The sequence below is a fragment of the Barbus barbus genome (assembly GCF_936440315.1).
Source record: "Barbus barbus genome assembly, chromosome: 17".
Lineage (NCBI taxonomy): Eukaryota > Metazoa > Chordata > Actinopteri > Cypriniformes > Cyprinidae > Barbus > Barbus barbus.
The window spans coordinates 22,527,932-22,545,831 of record NC_136745.1 but is presented as its reverse complement, the minus strand read 5'-3'; the positions used below and the strand labels follow the sequence as shown (position 1 = coordinate 22,545,831).

The window sequence follows — 17,900 nt, the reverse complement described above, 5'->3', positions numbered from 1 at the left end:
TTCAGGTTTCTTGACAGTCCGTTGTTGAATCAAGAACCGTTCGAACCGATTCAGTTCGATTAACGAATGAATCGTTCAGTATGGTTTAGTGAACTGGTTCAATTGATTCAACAGATCCGACTCAAAAGAACGATTCGTTCATGATTCGAACATCGCTAATATGGAAACAGGGACGCGTTTAGTGCAGTGCACCTTCAATAACAAATAAAAAAGTGGACTTAACTATTTATCTGCTCTTTCAAATCCTTGTTACATAGAGCAGTCGGCTATGCATAAGATGTCAAGACGAGTAAACAAATGTATCGAAAACTAACAGTCAAGCTTATCTAGCGTCAGGTTTATGTTAGTTTAGATAAACTTTTCATGCAATTATTTGTTGTCATTTTACTCACGTTTGCTGTTTATTTCCATATCAGAAGAATCATGCAAAACTCCTCGGCTTGTTGGAAACACACATTGCAGCCCGTGCGCCCATCGATGTCATGCACTTAGTGACAGACACTATCTGCATTGAAAGATTCTAAATGAAGTTACAGAGACCGACTTCCCTCCATTATCCTGCTGGGTCCTAATGACAGACTGCCCCACATATCAACTGATACCATTCATCACACAAAAAGTTTTACAGAAGAAAACAAACTTTTATTGCAATATAAGATGTACATAGTCTGTTGAAACTGACAGATAAATAAAGTTAGGAAGGTAGCAGTAGTGATTAAAAAAGAGAGAATCAAAAATATGGTTATACTCTAGCTCTCTTCCTTCACTATGAAATTAATAGAACACTTCATAACAATCTATTGGGCAAACAGGTTGTAAACACTACACACAAAGGCAGAAAACATGATGGTTTCACCTGTTTGTCAGTGAGGTACAAAAACTACTGTCAGTATCCCTTGGCATGAAAGACCCCATGGTAACTGTTAGGTCCTAATCAAGGTTACAGCTTCTTATGTCACTTGCTTCAATGGTGTGATAATGTTTTTTTTTTTTGATCAAGTAGTATGTGAGTGTGTTATCCCTGTCATTGGGCTTACAATCCATGTTTACTTCCTCTGCATTCAATTTATTACCAAATCAGGTGACATAATCACCCTGGCAAAGACCCAAAAATTTAATTAACCTACTTAGGTATCGCATCATTTCCTGATCCATCCTAACAGGAGTGATGAAAGTAAATTGCACTAGCCTAACCAACAGATCTCTTTTTTAAAGAGCATAACATTTCAAAAAAGAGAAAAAAAGGGAAAAAAACAAACATTGCACCTTAATTCTTATCTGTTTTGTCTTCATCATCAGACACAAGCCATATGTATTTCTACCATCACAATATACAATGTATGTTTCATCAATATTAGTCTAATAATCCTAAAGTCTTCTTGTGAGAAATGTGTACATTCAGTATTCGTTACTCCTTGGAAATGTCCTGAACAAAGTACAGCACTGTAGTGCTCAATTTCATCTGCTAACTTCACAAATAACAGTCAGACTTTGGTATTCATTGTCAAGCAAATCATCGCTTATTTCAGCCCATCTAAGCTTATGTAGTCCTTGTGAAATAAAAGGACTGAAAAATATAATTTTATAACCTTTAAAGTTAAATATTACTTAATAATGTACTTGATGGATGACATCAGATGATTCATCCACTCTCATTAAAGTTGTATTAATCATATTTACATTCTGTTCACTTACTTTGCTGGTGCATAAATTAATAGAAAACAAGGCAAAATTCAAAATCCTTACAATTCCTGATTCCTTAGTTTTGTCATTCAGAAACAAAATAAAATGTGTTCTTTACACTCAAGTAAAAACTAAAATGTTCCCATCATTCTGTGTATTATATTATTTATTTATGTCTTTCTTTATCAGGTATTCTAGCCTGTCTGATCATTTATATGCCTCTGTCACAATGAATGGTTGCACAATTTCTAGGTACAGTCCAGGCATGACTGTGTCTGAGACACAGGATGTGTTTGTTTAGTTAGACTGGAACAGGTATTCAGGTCTCTCTCTGTGTGTGTGTGTGTGTGTGTGTGTGTGGGACAGGAACACTAGAACAGCCGGGCTTGTTTCTTCATCTCGTTCCTCTTCCACAGTGCCAGACGGTCAAACTCTACCATCGTCATCCCAAACACCTCATAGAACTCCTCAGGGGAAAGATGCCGCTAAAATGTCAACGAAACATACTACTCAGTATATCCATCAATTCATCTGTTTTCATTTTTTTGCAAGCAATTATTAAATATTGAGAGAGAGAGAGAGAGAGAGAGAGAGAGAGAGGGATAGATAGATAGATAGATAGATAGATAGATAGATAGATAGATAGATAGATAGATAGATAGATAGATAGATAGACTGTCTTATGCTCAACAAAGCTACAATTATTTAATAAAAAAAATAGTAAAACAGTAATACTGAGAAATATGATGATGTGAAATAATCGTTTTCTGTTTTAATATATATTTTAAAATGTAATTTATTTCTGTGAAAGATTTGTTTGAAATAGAAATCTTTTTGTAACATTGTCACTTTTGATCAAGTTAATGCACCCTTGCTGAATAGTATTAGTTTATTAGGTAGTAAGTATATTAAGTGTTATTTTCCTTCAAACTAAAATCTTACTGACCCCAAACATATTGTAATAATATCATAAACATCTTACCTCCAATCTAGCCCGGTCTACATCCTTTGGCAACCTGTTACGCCCCCTAGTGGTCACAATAAGTGCTTCATATGGGTAGATCTGTAACAAAAGTTAGAAGTGCATTTCATTGTAAACTTTAAACTACATAAACACTGAAACTCATATTTCTTGATTTACAAGTAATTGTCCTGACTGAAACTTTCCTTCATAGACTGGTAATGGAAAGCTAAGCATTGTTCTCAGAGCAGACTGTGCACTGGTGGACCTCCTTTTCCTCTCACTTACAGAAGTGAAAGGAAATCACAGAGCCTCTGGCACAGCAGTTTTAATCGAGACAGGAAGCGGCACCAAGCAGAACAATATAGTTCTTGACCAACCAGGAGCAAAGGGGTCAGACAAACCCCTACCCTCTCCATGGCCCCTGCAGTCTCCAACTCTCTAAGGGCCAGCTGGGGAAGGACAGAGTGGCCTTATGACCTGGAAGCACTAATTTCTCCATCCTCTAGTTTCCATAAGCTTTGACCAGCAGGACGTTGCTTTGACCCATCAGGGTTCATTAGACTGACATACTGTAAATCTGGGCTTTCCTCTGGAGAAGACAGAGGGCTAATGTTTCAGAGGTGCCTCTGTATCAGGATGTTTTAGTGTCTCTCTGGGCCCCCTTTAATCCTATGGTAATGCTAAACCTTCGTCCTTACCTTGTACTCTGTTGGGAAAGAAAAAAAAAAGCTTTTAAAGTCAGAACAAATTTTTGTACAAATAATTTAACTCCTAAACATGCTCCTTAAAAAAAAAAAAAAAAAAACTTTACGTACCTCTGATTCCCCAGTTGACTTCACTGCCACTGTCATACTGATAGTAGTCTGCACTTTGTGGCTGGAAAACAAATAAATAAGCAAATAAATAGTGGATAAAGTTTTAATTGACATTTCCAATTCATCTGCTTTTACTGTTCTGTCTGTCCAGTTACTGAACATTAAAGCAAATATAAAAAAACAAACAAGCAATAAACAAGATATTTAGGACATACTATTTGTAGTTACAAAAATGCAGGTGTGCTTTACAAAAATGGAAGTTGTAAATAAAACAGTTATTATTGGAGGTCATTTCATGTTTAATTCAGTGTGTTACTTGTCATTTCTTTGTAACGATTCATACATTTATTAGCAATTAATGAAAGAAAATTGTTTTACTTTCAGTGAAACTTACCCTGTGCAATCCATTCCTGCCATATCCGGGCAAAGAGGCTGACTTGGATATGTAGTCTTCAAGTAACAAGAAAGAACAATAAACATGAATGTCTGAAACAAACTCAGTATTTGAGAATACGTTTGTTAAATTTTGACTGTCGATGAATGCACAGAAGAGGGCGCTAATGACCAAGCTTGAATCTGTGTTGACAGCACTGCAAATATGTATCTGTTCTTTTATTTATGCAGAACATTTATCCAAAACAAATTAACTACAGACAACACACACAGTCTCCCTGGGGTTAAAAGCCTTGCCAAAAAATTATGAGAATTATATATCTTGCCAAAAACATATGAGCACCCAGAAGTTCTCAGGAGTTTATGGTTTTCTCTAGGATCTTCAGGTTCCAAAAAGCTTAGGAGCTTCCAAAAGTATATAATATAACTTAATACTACAACAGCTTTCAAATTTCAATTTCAAACTTCCGTCTATAAAACCTACATTTTTTTTTTTTTGACAAAGAAAGGTCTTAAGAGTCACTCACCATTCTCCGCTGCAAAGTTTGTCCGAGGAGCTGAAGGAAAGAAAAAGGAACATTATAATTTCTTCAGTAATCTTAAAATGAATTATTTGTAAATAATAAATAAATGCAAATCACAAATTTGGGTAAAATAAAGCAATAGCAATACACTATAAGAAACATTTCCCCTTAAACTAACTGTCATGCGCATAGTGAGGAATGAGCTAAATATGCAGTTACTGGTAAATGGTTTAGCTCCTGCGTACCTAACTTGTCTTCTACCACGCTACAATCCAATCCGCTCCCTAAGGTCGCAAAACTCTGGACTTTTGGTAGTACATAGGATAGCAAAGTCCACTAAAGGAGGTAGAGCTTTTTCGCATTTGGCTCCCAAACTCTGGAATAGCCTTCCTGATAAGGTTCGGGGTTCAGACACACACTCTCTCTGTTTAAATCTAGATTAAAGACACATCTCTTTAGCCAAGCATTCACATAATGCATCTTATAATCTTGTACTGCAGTTATATCTGATCAAATGTACATTATTATTATTCTTTAGCTTGGGTTGAACAAATAATTTTTGCTTAGATGGAACAGCAGCTACGCTAATTATGTCTCTATTTGTTTCTCTGTTTCTGCCACAGGATTAACATCCCGTGGTAACTAGGAATGATAGAAGCTTCAGTCTGGATCCAACCCTTAAATGATCTGAGATGACCGAACACCTGAGAAAAGATAATGCCAACCCCTCAGAGGATGCCAAAGCTCAGACAACATACAGAATTACCAAATTTTGCCACAAGTTAAATATATTAAGGTTCTGCAATATATAAATATATTGTGGAAACTGAATTTCCCGTAGAGCTGCTTTGCAACGATTTGTATCGTAAAAAGCGCTATACAAATAAACTTGAATTGAACTCGAATTGAATTAAATAACAAATTGCAGTTTACTGAGGCTTCTTACTGTATGTCTGTCTACAATGTCACTCCCAGACTTCCCCTTGATCTATTTCATGTGCTGTGCAGTAAATACCACCCATTTCTATTCATTAATAAAAGAAGACATGGGACACCAGCATGGGCTGCACCAAGCATTGTGAAGAGTAGCGATGAATATGGGGGCGGGCAAAGCAGGAATAGCGAAGCCAGATCCATGTAACGAAAGGGGAGGAAAACAGGGAACTAAAGAGAGGGAGGGGATGAAGGGAAAATGCCAGATGCTTCATGCACTTCCCCATGAGATACACAGAAATAGAATTAAGGAGAGCAGCCTGCTCACATGCACAGGAGGAGGGATGGAGAAAGAGGAAAAGGAAAAATGAGAGAAAAAAAAGAGTAGGAGTGTAAGGTGGGTTGTAAAGTAGGAAAGTTATTAAGTGAAGACAGAGACGGTTTATCAAATAAATATAGAAAATATTTCACTACGACGCAATGAAAATGTATACATTATTTACTAATATATATATAGTACATATTGAGTTAAATAATAGCTGCACTGATATAAAAATTTTGCCCAATACAGATAAATGAATGATATATATATTTATAAGTAGATGTGCTATACTTTTATTATTTAGAAAGAGACCAATAATTTATGACCAATATTTTATGTAGGTTGTTTTCTCAATTGCGTTCTCTCATCACCACTGCTGCTACGTGAATATGACGTATCACAACACTACAGAGACTGAGGCGTTAGAAGTCAGAAGGTTCATTTAAGTTAATTTATAATTTGCTGTCTGTCTGAACCAAAGAAATAAAAGCAAACTATTTGTACTATATTGAATTGCATAGCATCATATTTTTTTTCCATCGCATCATATTGCATTGAATCGCATTCTGCTGAATCGAACCAAAATCAGATCTCATTGCATCATAATAAGGGTGAATCATATAGCATTGCATTGGTAGCTGCTTCATATGTACCTTTAATGTATAGTAGGCTATGCATCGAGATGGGTATCGCATCGGCCTACATACATACACACACCATGCATATACTAAAATATTATGGTGTCAGATTTACAAAGGTCACAAGGTTACAAAGGTTTACAAAATTTACAAAGGTTGAGTGTTAATATAAGGAAAGCAGCAACAGAGAGAAGTCTGTGTGTTTGTGAAAAAAGAGCGAGAGAAAGAACAAGAACAGGTGCGTGGCACTGCATCGCTGTAGTGTTGTAATAGATTTTTTTTTTTTTTGCTGTGTCTGCACTATCCCTGAAAACCCTCAGAATTCCCTCTCTCAGCATGACAGTCCTGTATCAACATATGCTGGCTCTGCCACCGTTGACTCAAGCCTGCCTTCACTCTAAAGCGTTCTTAATCAGATGGCTCGGTGCCACATCTTCATTGACCACACCACCCTACACTGAATAATGACAGTCATACTGAAGGCAGGAAAAGCAACTCCCATACTGCATGCAGTCAAAACCACACCACACCTGTTGCCGTCATGCATTTCCCCCAGAGGAGATTGTGGGAAGGGAAAAGGTGGTCTTAGACAAACACAAACAGTAGGTTTGGCTTTGAAGGATCAAATGCAGTGACCAATGCGATATGCAACACTCTGTTTTTGATGACCCTACAGCAACCCCCTCCGAACACACATCTCTGTAATCTGCCATCATACAGCAGCTCTAGTGGAGCACTTACAGCCGTTAACTGTGTTGTTGTGGCCCATGCTGTGCAACATCTCCCTGCTCCCACTGCGGGAGTTCCGCGCGCTGCCCCAGGGGTCGTTGTCATAGGAACCGGAGCGGGCTTTCATCTCCTCCTTCAGGATCATCCTACCGATACCACCCTGAATCTGAGACACAGAGAAATGGGAGGACAGAAACAAAAGAAATAATGAGTGAGCATCCTGCCATAGAAATCACTTATTGGCTAGATTTAAAAAAATGGTTAAATGTGAATCTCTGAGCAGACAGATGGGCTGTAACTTGATGACTGATCGCTGATAATCAAAACCAGGCAAGTTTTATATCATTATCTAATTAACACAAGTTTAATTAATGGTTAGAGGTATTGTGGATATAAAGAGACAGGGTGCTTTATTGGCTTACTCTTTGAAGGCCGTGACTCCAGCCATCCTCTTCTCCACCTGATGAGTACCTTCTTCGAGGAGCACGTAAAGCTGAGAGGGAAATAAATTGAGAGAGAAAGCGAGAGTGAAAAAGAGGGAATAATGAGTCTTGATGAAACAAAAAACAGAATAGCATCTAAAAGGGATAAATGTTGATTGGGAGCAAAAATATGCTATGAAATATAGAGTCATGGCCAAAAATATCGGCACCCTTGGTAAATATGATCAAAGAAGTCTGTAAAAATTAATCTGCATTGTTAATCCTTTTGATCTTTTATTTAAAACATTCCCAAATATCTAACCTTTCATTGGATAATAAGAATTTAAAATAGGGGGAAATATCATAATGAAATAAATGTTTTTCTAAAATACACGTAGGACACAATTATTGGCACCCCTAGAAATTTTTATGAGTAAAATATCTCTGAAGTATATTCCCATTCATATTCACAATTTTGAGCACTCCAGGGTGATTATGAACATGAAATTATCCAGCCATGGCTTCTTGTTTAACAGAAATATAAATAGGAGGGAAAACAAAGCCCAAATTCCCTTAATCATCCATCACAATGAGAAAAACCAAAGAATATATTTCTGATGTGCAGCAAAAGATAATTGAGCTTCACAAATTAGTGAAGTGGCTTTAAGAAAAGAGCTAGAGCAGTGAAAATTCCCATTTTGTGTTTTGGGCAATAATTAAGAATTTCCAATCAACATAAAATGTTACAAAACTGCCTGGAAACTGCGTGTGTCTGTATCGTCCTAATGCACGGTGAGAAGGAGAGTTTGAGTGGCTAAAGACTCTCCAAGGACCACAGCTGGAGAATTGCAGAAAATAGTCGTGTTTCGGGGTCAGAAAACCTTAAGAAAAAATTGTCAAACAGTACCTACATCACCACATGTTGTTTGGGAGGGTTTCAAGAAGCTCATCCAAAAACAAACTCCAGCATATTCAGTTATCAGACACGACTGGAACTTCAAATGGGACTGGCTTCTATGGTCAGATGAAACTAAAAAAATTAGCTTTTTAGCAGCAAACATTCAAGATGGGTTTGGTGAACACAGGGATGAAAAGTTCCCCATGTGTACAATGAAATATACTGCTGTATTTTTTATGTTGTGGGCCTATATTTCTGCTGGAGGTCCTGGACATCTTGTTTAGACACATGGCATCATGGATTCTATCAAAGACCAATAGATAAAAAATCAATAAGTGACTAACTGTGTTAGAAATCTTATAATGGGCCATGTTTGGATCTTCCAACCGTACAATAATCCAAACACAAACCTCAAAAACAACACAAAAATGGGTCACTGGGCACAAAACCAAGCTTCTGCTATGGCCATTCCAGTCCTCTGTCCTGAACCCTGTAGAAAATGAGTGAGGTGAACTGAAGAGAAGCACCGCCATCATGGAGCTGGGAATCTAAAGGGTCTGGAGTGATTCTGGATGAAGGAATGGTCTCTGATCTCTTGTCAGGTGTTCTGTAACCTCATCAAGTATTATAGGAGAAAATTTAGAGCTGTTAAACTGGCAAATGGAGGTTTCAAAAAATATTGAATAAAAGGGTGCCGTTAATTGTGGCCAATGTGTATTAGAGAAAAACATATATTTCAGAATGATATCCCTCCCATTTTAAATTCTTATTATCCAATGAAAGGTTAGGATTTTTGTGAATTTTATAAATAAAAGATCAAAAGGATTAACAATGCAGATTAAATTTCACAGCCTTCTTTCATCATATTTACCAAGGGTGCCGATATTTTTGGCCATGACTGTATATATGCAGTCTCTTATTAAATTTTATCCTTGCACACTTCTAATCTGCAAATCATTTTTGGCTCAGATTTAGTCTGGGATTCCAAATAAACAAGAAAACAGAAAAAAAAGCCCAAAAACCTGAAGGAATTAAGGTGCCTTTTGATCTAAGAAACTGCACCCACCTGTCATCCTTTGGTTAAACACACTGATGGGATACAACACAGCTAATAAAAATACAGCTCCTGTCCCAATTGGAATATGTAATTGAATATTGATAATGTAATGTGTGCAAAAATTAAATATAAAAGAACTCTGGGACACAACAAAATCCAAAACCGCCTTCTTCCCTAGTTAATATTAATCACTTTAAGCATATTAGACTATCTCATACATTTCATGACAGCTTCTGTATTATTCTGCTTTTAGTAAATGAATGGTGTTTAGTTTGTCTTCAGATTTAGTACAGTAGATGTTCTTGTCAAATTTGATTCACTTGTTACCTAAATCAGATTAAAGTGGCTATTTCTATAAAGCAATTTATTAAGAAAAGAAAATTAGTTTGTTTGTTTAAATGTTCTTGACAATTATTGCAAATTATGGGTATTTATAAAGCATAATTACAACAAAATTAAGATATTTTGCATTAAATCACTACAATGCATTAGGGACCGCTCAATAGGAAAATGAACTGCACTGCAATATAATTCTCTTACTGTCCCTGTTTAGTTTCTTCGTTTTTTGGTTTTCCTTGTTCCCGTTTGGCTCTGTTACTTAGTTTTTTGTTTGTAGGTTGTTAATTAGTTCTCCACACCTGTTCTGTGTGTTGCATTTGCTCCTACGATCTCCAGAGCTTTCTTGTTGGAAAAATATATTAAAGACTGTGTGTTGGCATTCTCCTGTGTTGTGCGCTTGATTATCCGCAACATGTAACAAATACTTTATTTTTATGACATGCTAAATATATTCTAGTCACATTGACTGTTTCCACATTCAGAAACTATACGATCTTTACTGGCATCCCTGTATGTGGAAACGTTCGGAATGATTGTGGCTGGTGTGAAGGACAGGAAAGTGCTGTGATGCCAGTGAACTGAACGCACAGGACATTATGAATACATTCATCACTTACATTTAGGAGAGCTGGTGTAATGGTAGTAATCAGACTCTGAGTGCTGGTAGTGTTCAGGCGAGTAGGCTGATGGGAACTTGGAAGATTGGACAATGTCCTCACTGGTCTTGCTCTTAGTTGCTGGATTGCAGTGATTGTCTGTGGGGAAAGAATTTCAGGATCACATCTTTGGAAAAAGCACATAACAGCACATAACGGTACAATCAGGCCCCCTTTACATCTGACATTAGTATGCATTTTCAGTGATCGCACAATCCACATCAAAAACCAGCTGTAAGTGCTGTAAGTAAAAATGACTTTAACACAATCCACAACACTCAATATAAAGCATCTATATTCATGTAAATGAGATATTGAATAAGCACAGAAAACACTTTAAAACTCTTTGTATTAGAAACGACACAGATATTGATAAACTGCCTTCAATTCTAAAGCAAAACCAGTCAAAAACAGCACTGAACTCCCATTCATATAAAACTTACACACACACACACACACACACACGCACACACACACACAAGATACAACACAAATACAGAAGCGCAGGCCTCACAGAATATTAACAGACCCTAATGGAAAACACTTCACAGGGATGAAAGATGGAATGCAAGTGAGGAACTACAGATCAATCGAACAAACACACAACCAAAAACGCAGACAGACAGATGTGCACGGGGAGAGAAAATACTTACAGAGTGAATGGTGACCGAGGAAAGTAGAGGTGGAGGGAATTTTGTATTTAAGGTGGTGAGGGGGAAAAAACAGGGAAAAAAAGAATAAGGGAAGAAATATTTTCATCCCATAGAGTCTTCAGTGAGATTTTAAGTTTGGTACCCATATGGCAGAGAAGAAAATCATCTGCGTTACAATAGTACGAGTCTTTTGCACAAACACAGCTAGACATCTACAACAATATAACACTTTTTACTTACATATGCAGATCCACCATATGGGTAGCAAAATATTCATTGTAAAGTGCTCGTTACAGGCTTGTGACACGAGGATAAACACAAACACACACTTGACTACACACAAAATGTAAACTGAGCCAACAAGCTCACAGAGATGGTTCTGACCTTTCTTAGACAGAACTTGATGGACTGTGCAAGCATCTGAACTGGCCAGTAAGTAAATCTGCAGCATTAGTGCAGCTCTGTGCAAAACTCTAAAACTAATTAATCTCCCTTATGCACTCTAGATCTCTATTGTTGTGTACTGTCCATGCTAATTGGCAGGCCTACACAGAATCTCTGCCAGAAGCTTTGAAGGACTCAAACAGCCATCCTTCACAAAGTTCTATAATCCCCTGCACCAGGTGTGCTTGTCTTTTAAACATTTTAGCTAATTTAATGCTGTAAGCAACCAATAAATGTCTAGTGTGCTCCATTCCATTTAACAACATTTAGTATACTTAGATTCATTCCACAGATTCTATCCCTCAAACAAGGTCAGAACTGCACAGAAAATGTCTGAAGTATTGATTATTCACACAATTTCGCACATCCATACCATGTGTAAAGCCATTTCACAATTTCTCCTAAAGAAAATGTGGACAAATATTATATCTGGGCATATAGATATGTATTACAGGACTCAATAGAAGATGTTTCAAGCCAGCTGATTGCTATGAAAATTTGTCTTTTGATATTTGCCAACATAAAACATTTATTATAATTATTATTATCAGTGTTGGAGAAAATCACTTTTAAAAGTAATGCAACTTTAATTTTATGGAGAGTAATGCATTATGTTGCTTTTGCGTTACTTTTTGTCATATGGGCTAGGCATGCTTATTTGTTTTTTTAATAACAACAATAACAAAAAAAAGCCTAAAGTTATGTTTTTGGCAATTGTAAAGGCCATTTCACACCAAAAGTGAAATTAATAAGGTGTCAATAAATAAATGGGATGAATAACTTGCATTACTTTTTTGAAAAAGTAACTCAAACATTTCATTGTAAATTTAAAAGTAATGTGTTACTTTACTAGTTACATGATAAAAGTAATCTGATTATGTAACTTGTGTTATTTGTAATTCCTCCAAAACTGATTATTATTATCATTAATTTTTTGTTCCTGAAAAAAAGATATAAAATATATTTCCATATTACATTAAAATACATCACTTTTTTGGTGGGGTGAAAACACTGGCATGGCAAAAAATCCTTAATGTTGAGCCCAGATAAAATCCTTAATGTTGAGCCACTTAGTACCCAAAACCCCACTTTATTATGGTTATAATATATCAGATATAATTGTATTATTTATCACTTTGTTATAAAACAAGGATCATAATTCATCCTACGGAAAATGGCACAAGCCTGTAGTGCGCACACACACACACACACAAATACACGTATATATATATATATATATATATATATATATATATATATATATACTGTATATATATATACAGTATATACTAGGGATGCACGATATTATTGGATTGATATCGGAATCGGCCGATAATGGCTTTAAATGTAAATATCGGCATTGGCCCGATGTGAAAAATGATGCCGATAAGAGGAATACGTTAACTCACATATGCTCAGGGTGTGCCGTTCATTAGATAATGTCAGCAGTGTGACTCATTCTTGAAGCAAAGTTTTGTCTGAATGACGATTAGATTGAGTGTTTTGGATCCTGCATTTAATCTGTGAAAGCACGTACAGAATGACTCCTTGGTGTGTGATAGAGTCAACAGTAATAGCACGTGCAGCGGTAGCAGTGACAGCCTCCCCCGGGTCCTAACGCCCGTTCGGTAAGGAGTTTTAATCTGTAGGGGATACTGTTGGCCTACTTCTAATTAAATTAAAAGTAAAATAGCCTACACAAATAACATTTCAACAGTGTTTCTGATTAAATAAAGCAGTAATTGATGTCATAAAATTATGAGCATGTTTTGATTTAAAGGTTAGAAGCTATAGCTTACATGAACAAAATCACAAACATGACACTTGTAAATTAAATAATTTTATATATACTGATTTATTCATTAACGTGTAATATGTTTTATTTTTTAAACAAATCATAAGCTCTACAACTCCTTTGCTTTAGACCATCAACAAATGTTAAATCTTAAAATAAAATGTTAGGGTTAACACCATTTTTCTGGGGGGAAAATTGCAGCGATTGATATAGTTTATTTATAGTTATTTTCAAAGCTTCAATGTACTGTCAAAAAACCTTCATTATTGTTTATTTAATTCTAACAAAAAAGTTCTTGTTGACTTGGTGTTGTTTCCAAACAAAAGGAAATATATCGGTATCGGACAAAATGACTTGAAAAAATATCGGCATATCGGCAAAAATCCAATATCGTGCATCCCTAGTATATACACATATAAGTACACACACAGAGACATGCAGTTAAGGGAAAGATGTACTATTGTTATTGTTGAGTTAAAGGGGTTAGAGTTCATGGCATTTTGAAGACATTCTAACCAATGTACTTGATTTTATGAATGAACAGACAGAGATATCCACATAAACAACCATCTATCAATGATCCACCACCAATAACTAACAGAAGTAGTCTAGGGACTACCTACATACATAGACAGTACATAAAATGCAACATTTAATATATTATTAGCTGTCAGAGAAACAATATGGCTGTCATTTGAACCATGTGAACCGCTGTAGGATGTTGAGACTTTCACGCTTGCTCATTTCATGCTTAAACAAGTTTGCCTTCCTAACAGCGGTTTCTCAACAGGGTTGAGCTTAATTTAGTGTTCAGTGGAGCTTCTCTGTGGCATCGAATGTGGCCACTTCCCAGTCAATCTAAAGCAGAGGGGGGACATGACAAGCTTTAATCATGCCTCAGCAAGCTTCATCCTTTTTTTATCACCCTCCTGTAAGAAGCAAGGATGCGCTCGTGCCAGTTCTACATTCTTCTGTCATGCAAGGAACAGAAAGCAGGAGGCACTTTGTATTTTAATACGATGTGTTTTTCTTCCTCATTTGCTCACTAATTCTTCTAAAGGCTTTTAGACTAAAGGGTTTTTCTGGAGGACAGTTATGGAGGACACTAACACTAATCAGACACATCTTTCCCGTGAGCCCACACAGCCTCAGGACTGAGCGTGAGGAAAGACAGGCCAGGGCAGGCCGAGCACACTATACCATGTCTCTTATAGATGGGAGGCTTCCGGTAGATATTGGGCTCCCCTGTGGCTGAGAAGAAAAGGAGAGATTAGAAATAAAACATGGAGGAGATGTAAGTGACAGGCAGAAAAAAGCAAAGTAAACGGGGCAGGAAATGCTTTTTTGTTCTTCCTTTATAGGCTTCCAGGGACCTTTAGGGTAAGGTGGGGGAGAGTGGAACGATTGAAGAGAACACAAAAATGGAATAGAGCCATACTATAGATGTATAGTATAGACAGAGTCAACAGTTACTGAGACTTTGATTCATTAAAAATACTTTAATTTATAGTCAAATATACTGCTGGATGAACATGAAAGTGATGACAGCAGCCGATGAGGTGAATGACGAGGCCTGGCCTACCTGGCACATGGAAATGCTTGGGAGCTTGGTTTGTGGTGGGCGTGCTGGACCGGGCATCTAGCTGATTGTAATAGGGTGAACTTCTGCCACTCTCAGTGCCTGCAGCAAGCCCCAAGCCAATGACAGTAACAGAACCAGAGCATGAGTGCACACGTCCTGTGCGCCCTAACTACACACACTCAATCATCACACCGGCGATCATCAGATCAATGATCCAAGATTAGCCAGGCAGGGACAGTATGCATTTCAAAACAGAAGAAAAGACATACTGTGCCAGACAGAGGGGTGCATAGGATGTGGGTGGAATGGCAAGACATGCTCCCAAATAACATATCCCACATGAAAAGCCTACAGTGGTGTGAAAAAGTGTTGGCCCCTTCCTGATTTTTTATTTTTTGGCATGTTTGTCACACTTTAATGTTTCAGATCATCAAACAAATTTAAATATTAATCAAAGATAACAAGTAAACACAACATGTAGTTTTTTATTATGAAGGGAAAACAAAATCCAAACCCACTTGGCCCGTTGTGAAAAAGTGCTTGCCCCCTAAACCTAATAACTGGTTGGGCCACCCTTAGCAGCAACAACTGCAATCAAGCGTATGCGATAACTTGCAATGAGTCTCTTACAGCACTGTGGAGGAATTTTGGCCCACTCATCTTGACAGAATTGTTGTAATTCAGCCACATTGGAGGGTTTTCGAGCAAGAACCGCCTTTTTAAGGTCATGCCACAGCATCTCAATAGGATTCAGGTCAAGACTTTGACTAGGCCACTCCAAAGTCTTTATTTTGTTTTTCTTCAGCTATTCAGAGGTGGATTTGCTGGTGTGTTTTGGATCATTGTCCTGCTGCAGAACCCAAGGTCGCTTCAGCTTGAGGTCACGAACAGATGGCCGGACATTGTCCTTCAGGATTTTTTGGTAGACAGCTGAATTCATGGTTCCATTTATCACAGCAAGTCTTCCAGGTCCTGAAGCAGCAAAACAGCCCCAGACCATCACACTACCACCACCATATTTTACTGTTGGTATGATGTTCTTTTTCTGAAATGCTGTGTTACTTTTACGCCAGATGTAATGGGACACACACCTTCCAAAAAGTTCAACTTTTGTCTCGTCAGTCCACAGAGTATTTTCCCAAAAGTCTTGGGGATCATCAAGATGTTTCCTGGCAAAACTGAGACGGGTCTTTATGTTCTTTTTGCTCAGCAGCGGTTTTCGTCTTGGAACTCTGCCATGCAGGCCATTTTTGCCCAGTCTCTTTCTTATGGTGGAGTCATTGGATTTTGTTTTCCCTTCATAAAAAAACCCTTCATTTAAAAACTGCATGTTGTGTTTACTTGTGTTATCTTTGATTAATATTTAAATTTGTTTGATGATCTGAAACATTAAAGTGTGACAAACATGCAAAAAAATAAAAAATCAGGAAGGGGGCCAACACTTTTTCACACCACTGTATATAACTAATTTTGGTTAAAGTCAACATGAAATCTCTTATTATGGTCTTACTGTAAATAATTAATCACATTCTCATCATTTAAAAAATGTATTTAATAAAAATTTAATAAGTTTTGGTTGACATAACAACTTGAAGATCCAATCATTTCCAGATTGATAAAGTCCTGTCTTCCCCAGTGTTGGTGCTGTTAACTAAATCTATTAAAAACTGTTTCATTAATTTAAATAAAACAAAAATAAAGAAACAAATGAAAACTGAACATACTGAAATAAAATAAGTACAAAAAAGTACTCAAAATAACAATAATAATAAAATGAAAAGAAAAAAAACATGACAAATTTATTAAAACTAAAATAAAAATAAAAACTGAAAATATAAAAATAAAAGCTACTTCAAAAATATTAATTAATACTTTAATAGTATGCAAATAATACTAAAATAATACCTTGGGGTCCTTTCTCTTTTATTTACTGAATGTCCCATTTTACTTAAATGTCACACTTCATGTTGACTTTAAATTCATTATCAGTCACTACACTCTACAAAGGGTACAAAAGCTGTCACTGGGGTGTTACCGTTTCAAAATTCCTTTTTACCTTATTTACCCCTAAAGGCTGCATGGCAATACCTTAAATGTACATAATAGTATCTAAAATGTACAGTTTGCAAGAGTACTGTCCCCGTGAAAGCTTTTGTACCTTTTTTTCTGAGTGTTTGCTATGTAACTGCAAACCACACTTTATAAAAATGTATAAAGAATGCAAAGCAAGAAATATATAGTATATTTTCCAATATACTGCATATTCAGTATAATTCTGAAGCCATTTCTGCTGAAAAGACCAGCTTAGACCAGTATGCTGGTTTAAGCTGGCTAGTGCTGGTCCACTATCCATGTTGTTTACCAGCAACAAATGCTGGTCAACTTGCATAGTCTTCTGATGAAGCTGGTTATACCAGCATCCCATATCTCTGGGATAAGAGTGTATTTTTTGTTATTGTACTGCTTAGCAAAAGTACTACTTACCATATCTGTAGTAGTGCTGTGGAGAGCGGGGCATGATGGGAGACATGCCCTGTCTGCTGAAGGTGGGGGAGTCTATGTACCCCGGACTGGAGGATCTTCTCATCCTCATGTCCATATTGTCATACATGTCCTAATCACATAAAATGTCATTATTCATAAATATGAAAAAAAATTTATTTACTCATTTACTGACTAAAATGATTCACAGAGCAACAACTGTCAATTTAATCACACACCTATGAGCTACTTTAGGCAGATTGATAACTTGATTGAAAATATATTGCTGTTGACTGCTGACTTATCTTGGAGTTGACCGATATGTGTTTTTCAGAGCCGATGTTGATTATTACAGATCAAGTAGACCGATAACCGATATATTTTGAGCCGATGCTGTATGTATATATAAAATTCATGTCAACATTAAGAATAACAAGGGCTCTGACAAAAAATTTATTTAAATGCTTTTAAATTATTTTATCGGCAAACCATTTTGAAAATGACCGATACCGATAACCATAAAAATGCTTAATATTGGTGCTGATAATCGGCCAGATGATAATCATTCGACC

At 36.6% G+C, this 17,900-nt stretch overlaps 2 protein-coding genes across 5 annotated transcripts in view; both read right to left on the bottom strand.

Annotated features, from left to right (window-relative positions):
• Positions 1-586, bottom strand: part of LOC306883297 (actin filament-associated protein 1-like 1) — a 28,812-nt gene extending 28,226 nt beyond the window's left edge. The window contains exon 1 of one of the 3 annotated variants that reach the window (XM_079438463.1): positions 393-586. In XM_079438463.1, coding sequence (XP_079294589.1) covers positions 393-411 — 19 coding nt within the window. In that variant the 5' untranslated portion in view covers positions 412-586. The remainder of the gene's footprint in view (positions 1-392) is intronic. The other 2 variants (XM_079438462.1, XM_079438458.1) reach the window with 2 other exon arrangements.
• A 38-nt stretch (positions 587-624) lies between these two features.
• ablim3 (actin binding LIM protein family, member 3) overlaps positions 625-17,900 on the bottom strand; it is a 67,209-nt gene continuing 49,933 nt past the window's right edge. The window contains exons 12-23 of one of the 2 annotated variants that reach the window (XM_079439124.1): positions 17,332-17,461; positions 14,848-14,946; positions 14,466-14,516; positions 10,335-10,454; positions 7,424-7,494; positions 7,014-7,167; positions 4,383-4,412; positions 3,857-3,912; positions 3,463-3,523; positions 3,346-3,353; positions 2,666-2,746; positions 631-2,168 (exon numbers count right to left, since the gene is read on the bottom strand). In XM_079439124.1, the coding sequence (XP_079295250.1) occupies positions 2,055-2,168; positions 2,666-2,746; positions 3,346-3,353; positions 3,463-3,523; positions 3,857-3,912; positions 4,383-4,412; positions 7,014-7,167; positions 7,424-7,494; positions 10,335-10,454; positions 14,466-14,516; positions 14,848-14,946; positions 17,332-17,461 (975 nt within the window). In that variant the 3' untranslated portion in view covers positions 631-2,054. Of the gene's footprint in view, positions 2,169-2,665; positions 2,747-3,345; positions 3,354-3,458; positions 3,524-3,856; positions 3,913-4,382; positions 4,413-7,013; positions 7,168-7,423; positions 7,495-10,334; positions 10,455-14,465; positions 14,517-14,847; positions 14,947-17,331; positions 17,462-17,900 lie in introns of both variants that reach the window. The other variant, XR_013785377.1, reaches the window with a different exon arrangement.